Raw genomic sequence first — 13,622 nt, forward strand, 5'->3', positions numbered from 1 at the left:
ATAAAACAGAAGCAGTATTGTATCAAATTCAATTAAGACTTGAAGAATGGTCCACATCAAAAAAATCTTTAAAAAATAAAGTAAAATAAAATCCAAGAAAGGAAAAAATACATTCCTTTCAGAAAAATGCTTGCATAGTGACCCAGTATTCCTTCTTGATAAAGAAAATGAACTACAACATTAAAAGTAATTCATTCTCAAAATAGCACTGGAGGGTTTAGATTACAAGGGAAGTTCAGAATTCTAGATCAAATCATTACTCAAATTTCTGGACTCAAACAGATATTTGTGTACCACTGTTCATAGCAGCATTGTTAACAATAGCCAGAAGGTGGAAAAATCACAGTGTTCATTGACAGATGAATGAATAAACAAAATGTGGTATATATAAAATATTGCTTTTGGACTGTCACCATCTTTTTAATTAAAGTCTTACTATAAAAATCAATTTTATTATTTCAGTCAACTTCCTCTATAAAGAGGAATTATGCTACCAGTAGCAAGTAGTATCAATATAAAAATAAACTCTTTTATCAATGAGACTTTTCATAGTGTCCAAAATATTCTTATATATTACTAGTAAAAAAATTAAAATTCCTTTTCAGCATGACAGAAATTAAGAGATTGACTTACTGAACTTGTACTTAACAGGTTTTTCTGAAGCTCTTCAATTTTGTCCGCTTGCTCTTTGACTGTAGCTTTTAAGTTGGCATTTTCAATTTCAAGCCTAAAATGCATATTTTAAAATAATTACTCTCACACATAGATTTTAAAATACCACACAGTTTCTGAACAAACACCTGCAGGTTCAATTACATACATTCTTAGAATTTTGAAAAGTAGATGATTTGGCAATTGTGCCGTTTTCTAGTTGTGTTCTGTGGATAATGTGAAAAATTTAGAAATAATGGAGAAAAATTATGCATTTCAAAATAGCTCAAAGCTGAAATGTTTACCCAGCTTTACAATGATGTATTTATTGTCATAACTGATATAATTCTCATACTATACTGCTTATCTGCTCTATACTTATACTTAAGTTATTTTCTGTGCTGCTTTAAATTGTACTTTTGGATGTGATCCTGCGTCTTCTCAGCACATCTCATGGCCTCTGTACATCGATCCTGTGCTTCTTGCAACTAAAAGGAGAAAATTTTTTTTAAATTACTGATAATCTAGCAAATCCGCCATCATCTGTTTTTATGTCTTTCATCTGCATATTGTTTATGGCTACTTTCCTGCTGCAACAGCAGAGTTGAGTTGCTACAACAGACACCTTGTGAACCACAAAGCCTAAAATATTTACTATCTGGCCCTTTACAAGTTACTGACTTCTCGTACTAAACCACAACATCATTCATGCTTTAAATTATATTTTATCAAATAAATACACAAATTTATAAATTGGCCAAATGGGGAAAGACATTTATATTTTTTACTCCACGCTCTATACCAACTATAATTTTAAATATCCACATATGTGAATGACCACAGCTCTTTCAGTGATTATGAACGTTCACACTACACACTACTGTTGGTGACAACCAGATGCTTCAGGGACTAGTGTGAGAGGTAGTATCTACACAGGAGCCAGAATGCGTGGGTCTGAGTCCCAATTCCACCACTTATTTGCTGTATGTCCTTGAGCAAATTACTTAAATTTTCTGTGTCTCAGTTTCTCCAGCCGTAAAATGAAGATAATAATAGCACTGACCTCACTGGGATGTCGGGAAGATTAAATTGGGGGTGTGTGTACATAACGTATTTAGAAAAGTACGTGGCACATAGTAAATGCTAAGTGTTTACAATCAGAATTATTACTATTGCTGTATTTTATGTTCTAAACAATTTGATATTTTAGGCAGATGGCATGCCAACAGAAGTGGTCTCCTGTACAAGTCACACTGAAATCATTCTCCATCCCATTGAAATTGGCAGTAAACAGGGAGCATGAGGACCAGAATGTATGTGCCCAGTACTTCAAAAACTTTCACTGATTCCACTAGTCCTTTTCTCCACTTATAATAATTTATAACTTACTTCCTCTCTGTACTACTCAGTGGGCAGTGATCATGGACTAATATGCAAATAGCACCTCCTGGATTGAGTGGTACATAACTTACATGACCATCAGAGGAAGGGTTAAGTCACTGGCATGGAAATATCACCCTACTGCTAAATCAAAGTTCTGAATCAATTCACTCCCAGCAACCGGTTATGTCTAGAAAGCACTCGGATGAGAAAATTAAGGTTATGTGGTATGGATATTGGAGAAGCTATCCACAGAGCGTTACAGTTGGTGAAATGCTATCAATGTGAAAATCCCCAGTTCTGGCTGCATAATGAAGGAAGGCAAATTTAGATTTTTTTTTCTAGAGTGAGGGGGAAAAAAAGAGCATTTAATTGAACAATTCTCCTCTATTAGATTAAGAGCTTTTAATTGTATATTTAATTGCTTAAAATACATTTTAATAAAAGATTATATCAATATCTCCAAGAAAAAGTTATTGTATGGTATAAAGGACTTAATTGTATCCTAGCAACTGTTAAGCTAAAATATTTTCAATTTATGCAAGACAGGTGCCGTGCATATCAATAAATATTCCCTGTTAGACAAATTTATACTTAGACGAGATTCTCTCTCATGAAAAAACATTAAAACAGTGTAAAATTAAGGGCTAAACTCTTCTTCACAGACTAGATGACAGGGTCAATGAGAGCTAGGACAGTCAGAGAGAGAGCTTCATGGAGAAGACTCGGGGCCAGGTCTGAATAAATGGAGGATTAGGCAGGAGGAAAAGAAACTGTAAAGACAGAAAGGACAGCATGAGTAAAGGCCAAGAAAAGGTGAAATCAGCCAATTAACTCAGAGGATAAAACCCAACAGCAGGGAGATAAAAATTATGTCCACACAGTAACTTGTAAATGACTGTTCACAGCAGCATTATTAACAGCCCAAAGGTGGAAATAACCCAAAGGCCCATCAACTGATGAATGGATGAACGGCTTAGCCACATAACGTGCTGTTCGACAATAAACAGAAATGGAAGTACTGATATGCGCTATAACATGGATGAACCTCGAAAATGTTACGTCAAATGAGAAAAGCTAATCACAAAGGACCACATACTGTGTGATTCCATTTATATGAAATACCCAGAATAGGCACATCTACAGATGCAGAGATTAGACTGGTGGTTGCTGGGGCTGAGGGAGATGGGGGCCATGGGTGATGGCTAATGGATGCAGGGTTTTCCTTTGGGGGTGATGGAGATGCTCTATAATTGATGCCAAGTGCACGACTCTCTGAATATACACGGAGAGACTGAACTACACATTTTAAATGGGTGAATTATGTGATATGTGAATTATCTCAATAGTTTTTTTAAAAATACAATGGCAGGATCTAGATAATTTTCTTAATTTTCTATTTTGGGTGTACATACTATACACAATCTGAGTATCTCTACGCTTTTACAATATATCTAAAATGAAAAGAAAATGAAGGCAATGCCTAACTTCAACTGGTTTGTATAATGACCTTTCTGCACAAGTTATTCTGAAATCCATGAAATAAATATACACAGACACTATATCCATTCACAAAAGTGAAGATGAAAAATGACAATTTTATGGAACATTCCATTAAACATTATCCTCTGACTTTATCTGGCTTGCTTCATCATGGTAGTAGAGATATCACTAAAAAATACTGTTTAATAGAAAAAAAAAGTCTCTCAACTTCTGTGAGGAATCACGCACAATTCTCAACTTTCCTAAGGGTAAATATTGTAAGAAAAAATATATAATGCAAACGGCAGGATGAAAGTCAGAGTTTAAGAAACAAGTGCATTATAAAGATAACAAAATTATAATAAATTTACTTGTAACGAAAATACAAAAAAAGCCATCCATGAAAATTAGTGTCCTAAAGCACTTTATCCTATACATTAAGTATTGACACGTTAAATTTCATAAAAACCTGACTTGTGACTTGATGTAATTTTTTCTTTAAATCCTGTGCCTCATCTTCTAAATTAGTACGATAACGTGACGTGGCCTCCAGTGAAGCCTCTGACATAGATTGCTTTTTTAGGGTATCAGCCAGTTCTTGTTGAAGTTGTCTCACAAGTGCCTAATAAGATACTCTGTCACTGATTTTATAAATTACCTTATTATTAAGTTATGTTAATAATAGATAACTCCAACCTATGTACTTTGAAAACTATCACCAGAGACATCAATTTGTCTCCTTCTTGTATGTGCACCTTCCTGCTCACTGAATTTGGTTTAAGACACAGAAGGTGTTACCCTCCGGCCTTATCGCTATTAAGTTACTTAGACAATGGATTCAGTCCCACTATCCACTCCCCGCCCTTCCCGATCAATTTGCTGAGCTTGAGGACCTCCTCAAGTCTCAGAAAGAAATGGGTGTGTAGGTGGGACGAGTGGTGGGAACATCTTCCCTCTTCTCTACTGGAGGCTTCCATTAACTTCAGAGATCCTCACATATTCAATCCAGTGCTCAATAGATTCCTATCTCAGAATTAAAATGAGGTCATTCCCATTTTAATTCCTAGAATTAAAATGAGACCTTCAGGGCCTCCCTCTGCCTCCTGATAGCAGCCCCTGTGACCCTGTCCCCCACCCTATTCCTGCTACTCATGAATCTGCCACCCCTCGCTAGTCTGAAAATGGGAGTCCAATGCCAAATTAATAAGTCACAGAGAGCTACAATTCTCTTTGTATTGGACAGATTTATATCCAGATGATAGTAACTGAGCCTTGAAATGAGAATTATGAGCAAATTATTTGTAAAAATGTTCCCAGTAAATTATAAATAGAAGTGGGAAGATTAAATCAAGTATAGTTTTGCTAAAGCTCACTACTTTAATCCCAAATTATGAGTTAATGAAAAGTAGATGCCTTTAAAGAGTTGAGAGGTCATAAGAATACATGGTTTGAGGCTGAACTATTTCCCAAATTAATTCAAATTGACATGAATAAAAATAAAATTATATCAACTAAAAAGTTATGACAAGCTACTGAAGGAAAAGTACTATGAGATATGGCATCGACACATCAGTTCATTTGGGAAATCTGGAATTGACTGTCAAGGTAATACACACAACTGAACCTTAATTTCAAAATAATTCATTTTAGATCTGAGCGTTTCATTTATCTGCTTCATCATGATACTAAAATGTGGTGACATAAAGATTAAAATTATTAGCTTAGCAGTAGAAGAGTAAATTACTAATACCTGTCTATACCCATTAACAATTTATAACTTAATCTCTTAAAATTTCATAGGTGACACAATGTCTACTCAAAGTAAAGCACCTCTCAGGTCTAATTATTTATTTGCTGGATACAAGGTATGCTTTTAGGCTGATTTACAGTCTATATATTATTTCTATTCAACTAGATTCAACATTTAGCCATAATCAAAATCACTTTGAATTTTCTTTCAGGAAGTCTGAGAATTATTTCTCTTCTTGGATACTTACTTCTCTTTCTGTTTTCTCATTTTCATACTGATACATTCTCTCTTTTAAATGATTACATTCATTGATTAACTCCTTGTTCCTTTCCTCCAGCATCAGACCTTGTTTTTCACTTTCAGCTTGAAGTTTTTTCACAATCTCCTGAAACTGGTCTTGGATGTTAATTACTGTCTTCTCTCTACTGTCGGCTTTGTTTTGCGCATCATCCAGTTGCTGTCTGAGCAATATGTTTTCACTCTGGAGTTGAGATAATCTCTCTTCTAAGGATTCCTGCTTTCCAATGTATTTATTCACTTTGCCTTGTTCGCTTTGATACATGTGTTCAAGTTCCTTCTTTTGACACTGTGCTTGGCTTAGGTCTCTCTGTACACGTTCTAACACCAAAGTCTTTTCTCTGAGAGCATCCCTCGTGTGATGGAGCTTGGTTTTTAGGCTACTGAATTTACTTTCAGCTTTAGAAAGTTGCTGGGAAAGCATCTCATTGTTATCGTTCAGGTTAGACACATCAAAATTCATTTTGTCCTGCAAGCGTAACCACTCATCTCTTGGTCTCTGGAAGGCAAGTTCCAGGTCTCTTTTTGATGTCTGACTTTGATGGTGATCATGTATGGTAGCAGCCAGTCTAGAACGGTCGGATTCCACTTCTGCTTCCTGTCTGTCTTTGCTTTGTTTTTCATTCTCCAGCTTAGAGTTTAGCATTGTATTCTCAGCTGTCAGAACATTAAGCTGTCCAGTATATTGGAATATTGTCTTTGTTAATGTTTCCTCATTCAGTTTTATTGTCTTTTGAAGATCATCATTCTTTTCTTTTACAATTTCAATGTCCTCAACATATTTCTTTTCCTTTTCCTGGTTCTGACATTTTATTGTGTCGATTTCCAGTCTTAGCATGGCAACTTCATCCTGCAACATGTGGTTTTTATGTAACAGATCTTTTTCTTTTTCAGGACTATCGGACACCTAAGTGAAATAAAGGAGATTTTTAGCTAGTACTCAATAAATTGACATTTCATGATTTCCTCTGAAAGACTAACCTATATGTTGATACAATGAAAAGGCTGCAATAAGTGGATATCCAACTGGAAAAAATAAGGTTGGATACAAACCTCAGACTTCTTACAAGCAGAAATCTTCAAAAGTTCAAAAATTTAATTGAAGACAATGAATCCATGAAAGTAAAAAACAAACCACAGGAGAATTTTTAAGAAGCTCAGAATTGGAAAGGCCTTTCTCTAAATTATAACAAACCCAGAAGGCTTAAAATAAAAGATTAATAAATCTGACTATACTTAAAAATTGCATCTGATGTGATATATTTATACAGTGGAATACTACTCTGCCATAAAAACAGAATGAAATAATGCCATTTGCAGCAACATGGATGGACCTAGAGACTATCATTCTGAGCGAAGTAAGCCAGACAGAAAGACAATTATCATATGATATAGCTTATACATGGAATCTAAAAAAATGATACAAATAAACTTATTTACAAAACAGAAAGAGACTCACAGACGTAGAAAACAAACTTATGGTTACTGAAGGGGAAAGAGGGGGAGGGATTCATTAGGAGGTTGGGATTAATATATACACACTACTATATAAAAAACAGGTAATCCACAATGACCTACTGTGTAGCACAGGGAACTACACTCAATATTTGGAAAAAGAATCTATAAAGGTATATATATAGATAGATAGATAGATAGATAGATAGATAGATAGATAACTGAATCACTGTGCTGTATACCTGAAAATAGCACAGTATTGTAAATCAACTATACTTCAATAAAAAATAAAATAAAATACCACCTGCTAGCTTAAAAAAAAACTACGTCTGCTATCTAACCTATACAGCTACCCCATAGTAAAAGCCTTAGCTCTGTATATATTTTGACAGATTAAATTTCCTAAAATTTTTTTTCCTGAGAATATTCCATAAATATTCTATGTTTCTAATATTTATATAGTCCTGAGAATATTCCATAAATATTCTACGTTTCTAATATTTTTATAGTCAGTTACAAGAATCACATCTACTGATAACTGTACTAAGCACTTCTACAAACATCAGTTAACTCATTTAGCTATGACAGTCCTGGAAATGAGGAAGTCAAAAATACAAGCAAGCTGCAGGCTTTTCTCCAGGTCTTCTGACTTTACTATGAGTCCTCTTACACCAAACCACAGCTAGTTCTCTAGTACAAACATATAAATATGAAATGAGCCTTATATTTCACTACGGTGCATACACTAGTGGTAAATCAGGTAAAATTTATAGAGATCTTAGAAAATCGTGAGATTATTCGCTGCTGCAATAACTTTTATTCTCTCTTCATAATGCTTAAAATAGTAAGGTAGGGGGAAATACAATGAACTGTTTCACTAAAAATAAAATACTTATCAATAAATTATCACTAAATAAATATTATGGCATATCTATCACTATTTTCAAAAGTTCCTTGTACTGAAATAGGACACCACATGGAGCAAAGTGTTAATTTTCTCACAAGTAGAAGAATGACATCCAAAAGACGGTCTCTGAACTGGCTATACCTTTCCTCCTTACCATCAGTGGAAGGGATAAACTAACCTCTCTATTAATCTATCAAGGAAGTGAAATCACTGCCAAAAACCATAATGTTGTTTTGTTTGTTTGTTTTGGGGTTTTCTCTTTTTTTTTTTTGGTAATTTTGTAAGTTTATTCTAAGGAGATAATTTTTTTAAAGTGCTCAAAAATGTTTTTACGGGGCTTCCCTGGTGGCGCAGTGGTTGAGAGTCCGCCTGCCGATGCAGGGGACACGGGTTCGTGCCCCGATCCCGGAAGATCCCACATGCCGCGGAGCGGCTGGGCCCGCGAGCCATGGCCGCGGAGCCTGTGTGTCCGGAGCCTGTGCTCCGCAACGGGAGAGGCCACAGCAGTGAGAGGCCCGCGTACAGCAAAAAAAAAAAAAAAAAAAAAAAAAAAAAAAAATGTTTTTACGGGCTTCCCTGGTGGCGCAGTGGTTTAGAGTCAGCCTGTCAATGCAGGGGACACAGGTTCGTGCCCCTGTCCGGGAAGATTCCACATGCCACGGAGCGGCTGGGCCCGTAAGCCATGGCCACTGAGCCTGTGCGTCCGGGGCCTGTGCTCCGCATGGGACAGGCTACAAAAGTGAGAGGCCCATGTACCGCAAAAAAAAAAAAAAAAAAAAAAATGTTTTTACAACTAATGTTGCAGCTTTTACAATACTGAAAAATTGTAAGTGATGTGAAAATGTCATTGATGGGGTACTGGTTAAAGAAATGACAGTGAAGCCAAGAACAGACTCTGATTTAGACACTGAAAATGATGAGGTGCATAGTGATTGACATGTTCACTCCAAAGCAGAGGGCAAGAACGTATTCAGTGCTGGGCTTTGGTCAGGTAGTGTGGTCGATGGTGGAGCACACATGGTCTTCCCTGCCTAAACCGCCATCAGGGTGCAGACTTTTCTAGATGGTAGCAATAGTTTTCAGATTATGAAAGGTTCATCAGTTCCTATGGAAAATATTAAAAGCCTCTCCTTGGATGAGGCTATTGTATGTCACTGCTTGACTGTTGCAGACAAATGGATTTGAATTAAAAATACTACTTGAATTAAATTTAATCAAATATAATTCAATTATGTTTGAATTAAAAATATTAAATATCCAATGGACGAGAAACGTCCACCCCTCCCCAAAATATACTTAAATAGGTTTTAAATATCCTCTACACTGTCTGTGATGTATAGTATTGGTTTTTAAAATATATACATATACAGATACATACACACAAATATTTGAAAATGATTAAAGAAAATACCTCAGAATTCATTTCCTTATTAGTCATTTCTATCTCCTTTTGTTTGGCAAGGTGACTGGTCAGGATTCCATCTTGTAAAATTCTGGCATTCTGCTCTCGAGAAAGCTGCCTCTGAGCGTCATTTCGCTCTTCTACAACCTGGAGACACATTTCATGAGGTTTTTGGTCTCATACCATTAAAAAAAAAAAGTCAAAAGTTTAAGAGCAGAATTAAAAAAAAAACTGTTAAAAGGAAGTAGCCTTTTAAAATAAACACAAGGATATTTATCCCACATGAATAACTTAAGATTTTAATTTAAATGACTGCTAAACTTATCACAGAGCAAAAATACAGGGAGATATAGTATTGTGAAAGAAAATCTTTTTACAAAGCATTTAACTAGTTCCATCGCAGTCTCAAGGCAATTTACCCTGTATTTTAACATAGAAAAGCCAAAATTAACACATGGATTGGAATTAAGAATATTACTTTCGAATGGACCAAAAATGCCAATCATTATGTTAATCATTAAGCTCAATTTACCTTCCATTCCTCCATTCAGAAAACATACACAGAGCATGTATTAGAAGCTAAGAATGGCAAGAAATTAATAATTTAAGCTATAAATGTCATAGTTCATATTTAGGATGAGATAACACTTTTTATTTGTTTTAAACCTAAATAATATATATTAAATCAAAGAGATATTACAAATAATACTGAGGAAATACTGTTGGAAATTTGAAATTTTCACCAAAGATTAACTTACCTGATTCAGATTATTTCTCACAGTCCTCAGTTCCATGTCTAGTGCTCTGAGAGTGAGTTCAAGTTGTTGTTTCATTTCAACTTCTTTACTGTATTGCTCTTCTTTTCTTCTTAACTGCTCCCTAATTTTTTCATATAACCTGTCAGCATTTCTTCTCTTCTTTTTTTCTTGTTTTAGGGTGAATCTGCAGTTAAATATGCTTACCTTAAAATGTGTTTTGTTGGAAAATAAAAAGTTCATTTTATGATCTGGCTCTTCACCCGCTGATTTAGTATCCTAATGAAATTTCTGTTCTCCAGTTTTTTTTTTCCTTTCTAGGTCTCATATTTTTAATTCCTCACTTCAATCTCTTCATAAAGATATATATACTTGAAAGGTAGCAATGAAAAAACATTCTGCCACTTAAGTAAGTTTTAGTCAAGAGTAACTCTGGTGAATAGTGTAGGAAAGAAATTTTGAAATTATTCAGTGAAGTTAGGCCGAAAATTACCCTGTTTTCCACACTGTCATAATTACTCCTCCTTTAGGACAGATAATTTAGTTACTAGTTAAAAAGAGAAGCTGTTGTTTAGAAACAAGTTTATAAGTTCACTAGAAATAAAATTTCAACTTCATAAAATACTACAGGTACCCCTAAATGACTTACAGTGCCAGATAAAATCTGCAGATGCCTTTTACAGAACATATATCTTCAGATACTGTAATCCAAGACTAGGCTAGGGAGTCTAATATCTGTTGCCCCACACTTTTTATGTTTCTTCTTTTGCAACCTTTTCAACTTGTTGTTTATTAGCTATTTAATAAATAATTTTAAATCCCGTAAGGCAGGATCCATATTAATTAATTAAATAGAGAGTATTTTGTGCTTTCAGCACAAACCTGTGAACTAATTTTATCTCTGTATGAAAGAGATATTGAATAAACTAATCAGTAATCACCTTCCATTTTTACCTTTTATTTCATCCATGCATATGTTAAGAAAAAAACTTCATAAATTTTAAAAAAATTTTGTCTTCAGAAAAATGGCCATTTCATACTTCTGTTGGTGGGAGTGTAAAGAAATATAAACTTTCTGGAGAACAATTTAGAAACATGGATCAAAGACCTTTTTAAAAAGTTCTCATACTTTAACCAAATAACACAATATTAAAGAATTTATTCCAAATAAATAATCAGAAATGTAGAAATGAATTTATAGAAGAGACATTCCTTGTAGCATTAAATATAATACAGAAAAATGAAAAATAACTGAAATTCAATTTGCTAAAAAAAATAATGACCATAATTCAAAAAGACACAAGCACCCCAATGTTCACTGAAGCACTATTTACAATAGCCAGGTCATGGAAGCAATGTAAATGCCCATCAACAGACAAATGGATAAAGAAGATGTGGCACATATATACAATGGAGTATTACACAGCCATAAAAAGGAACGAAATTGGGTCACTTGTTGAGACGTGGTTGGATCTAGGGACTGTCATACAGAGTGAAGTAAGTCAGAAAGAGAAAAACAAATATCGTATATTAACGCATATATGTGGAATCTAGAAAAATGGTACAGGTAAACTGGTATGCAAGGCAGAAATAGAGACACAGATGTAGAGAACAAACGTATAGACACCAAGGGGGGAAAGCAGCGGGGTGGGATGAACTTGGAGCTTGGGATTAACATGTATACACTAATATGTATTAAATGGATAACTAATAAGAACTTGCTGTATAAAAAAATAAAATTAAAAAAAAGAGAGATTACAAAAAAATGAGGCTTTGTATGGAGGACTTCTGTATGGCCATGAAAATGATGATTTGGAAATATATACATTAAATAATTAGTAGATGTATCCACTGTTAAGAACTTGTTGTATTATTTCCAAGAATTTCACACTCCACAATACTAATGAAGTTTTCTCCCCTGTAAAATCCCAGCAGGTAAGTTAGCAAGTATAAAACTTCCCATAGGGCTTCCCTGGTGGCGCAGTGGTTGAGAGTCCGCCTGCCGATGCAGGGGACAAGGGTTCGTGCCCCGGTCCGGGAAGATCCCACATGCCGTGGAGCGGCTGGGCCCGTGAGCCATGGCCGCTGAGCCTGCGCATCCAGAGCCTGTGCTCCACAACGGGAGAGGCCACAACAGTGAGAGGCCCACGTACCACACACACAAAAAAAACCAAAAAACTTCCCGTAGTATTAAAGTAAATACACATCTGTAGTATTACAGTAAATAGAAACAGTTCAAATATTTCTTTAAAACCAAGACGTTCAATACCTCAAGCTGCAGAGCTCTTGTTCCCACTCCACTTTTTGATGCTCTAACTGTGATTTCATTTCTTTTGTTTCTGATAGCTCCTTTGGTAGCCCAGTAACCTTACTTTCCATTTTGTTGTTTTTTCCTGTAAGTAGTTCACAGTGATCTTTTTTAAGTTCTATTAATCTTTCATATGAAAGAACTGCATCCTGAATTTTCAATAAGCTAACAGAATCTGCATTAGGAATAAACAAGATAGAAATAAAATATATGAGTAATTTTTATGTATAAAAGCACTGTGCATTTTCACCTTCACTCATCCATAACAAAAAAAAATACATTTTTTTTTTGGCCATGCCGCACAGCATGCGGGACCTTAATTCCCTGACCAGGAATTCAAGTGGCTAAATATACAATGCCCCAAAGAGGTGGAGGAAAGAAACAGAAAAAAAAATATTTGAAGAAAAGAATGGCCAACAACTTTCTAAACTTAATGAAAACTACAATCCCACAGATCCAGGAGGATCTGACAAGGAGAGAAGAAGTGGCAGTAAACTATTTTGTAATATTCTTACCCTATATATGACGTGGTACAATATTACTTGAAGGTGGACTGTGATAACCCTAAGTAAAATACTGTAAACCCTAAAGCAACCACTAAAATAGTGAAACAAAAGAGTTACAGTTAATAAACCAAAAAAACAAAAAAGAAATAAAACTACATCATAAAAATTACTTGATTAATCTAAAAGATGGCAGAAAAAGAAAAGGGGAACAAAGAACAGATGGGATAAACAGAAATCAAACAGCATAATGACAGATTCATACCTACTGTATCAATAATCACATTAAGTGAAAATGGTCTGAAAACCTCAATTAAAAAGCAGATTGTCAGGGACTTCACTGGTGGCGCAGTGGTCAGGAACCCACCTGCCAATGCAGGAGACACAAGTTTGAGCCCTGGTCCTCCCACACGTCATGGAGCAACTAAACCCATGCGCCACAACGACTGAGCCCACATGCCACAATTACTGAAGCCCATGGGCCTACAGCCTGTGCTCCACAGCAAGAGAAGCCACCGCAATGAGAAGCCTGTGCACCACAACGAAGAGTAGCCTCCACTCGCCATAACTAGAGAAAGCCTGTGTGCAGCAATGAAGACCCAACACAGCCAAAAATAAATACATAAACAAATTAATTAATTTTTAAGAAAAAGCAGATTGTCAGACTGGATCAAAAAGCAAGACCCAACTGTATGCCACCTATAAGAAATGCACTTTAAACATACAGACATA

The 13,622-nt window shown here is 35.3% G+C and overlaps 1 protein-coding gene and 1 long non-coding RNA gene across 8 annotated transcripts in view; both read right to left on the reverse strand.

The window, feature by feature from the left end:
* Window positions 1-13,622, reverse strand: part of LOC309797557 — a 104,669-nt gene that overhangs the window by 37,769 nt on the left and 53,278 nt on the right. The window lies entirely within an intron of this gene.
* Window positions 1-13,622, reverse strand: part of LOC309797553 (ankyrin repeat domain-containing protein 26-like) — a 62,843-nt gene that overhangs the window by 20,908 nt on the left and 28,313 nt on the right. For 4 of the 5 annotated variants that reach the window (XR_014292702.1, XM_082646047.1, XM_082646045.1 and 1 more), the window contains exons 12-18: window positions 12,349-12,562; window positions 10,083-10,266; window positions 9,334-9,471; window positions 5,511-6,467; window positions 3,983-4,135; window positions 1,069-1,139; window positions 634-727 (exon numbers count right to left, since the gene is read on the reverse strand). Coding sequence is in view for 3 of the 5 variants with exons in the window: in XM_082646047.1 (XP_082502173.1) it covers window positions 634-727; window positions 1,069-1,139; window positions 3,983-4,135; window positions 5,511-6,467; window positions 9,334-9,471; window positions 10,083-10,266; window positions 12,349-12,562 (1,811 nt within the window). In the remaining 2 variants the exon portion in view is untranslated. The remainder of the gene's footprint in view (window positions 1-633; window positions 728-1,068; window positions 1,140-3,982; window positions 4,136-5,510; window positions 6,468-9,333; window positions 9,472-10,082; window positions 10,267-12,348; window positions 12,563-13,622) is intronic. The other variant, XR_014292703.1, reaches the window with a different exon arrangement.

The sequence above is a fragment of the Mesoplodon mirus genome (genome assembly GCF_964341445.2).
Source record: "Mesoplodon mirus genome assembly, contig: HAP1_SCAFFOLD_717, whole genome shotgun sequence".
NCBI classification, from domain to species: Eukaryota; Metazoa; Chordata; class Mammalia; order Artiodactyla; family Ziphiidae; genus Mesoplodon; species Mesoplodon mirus.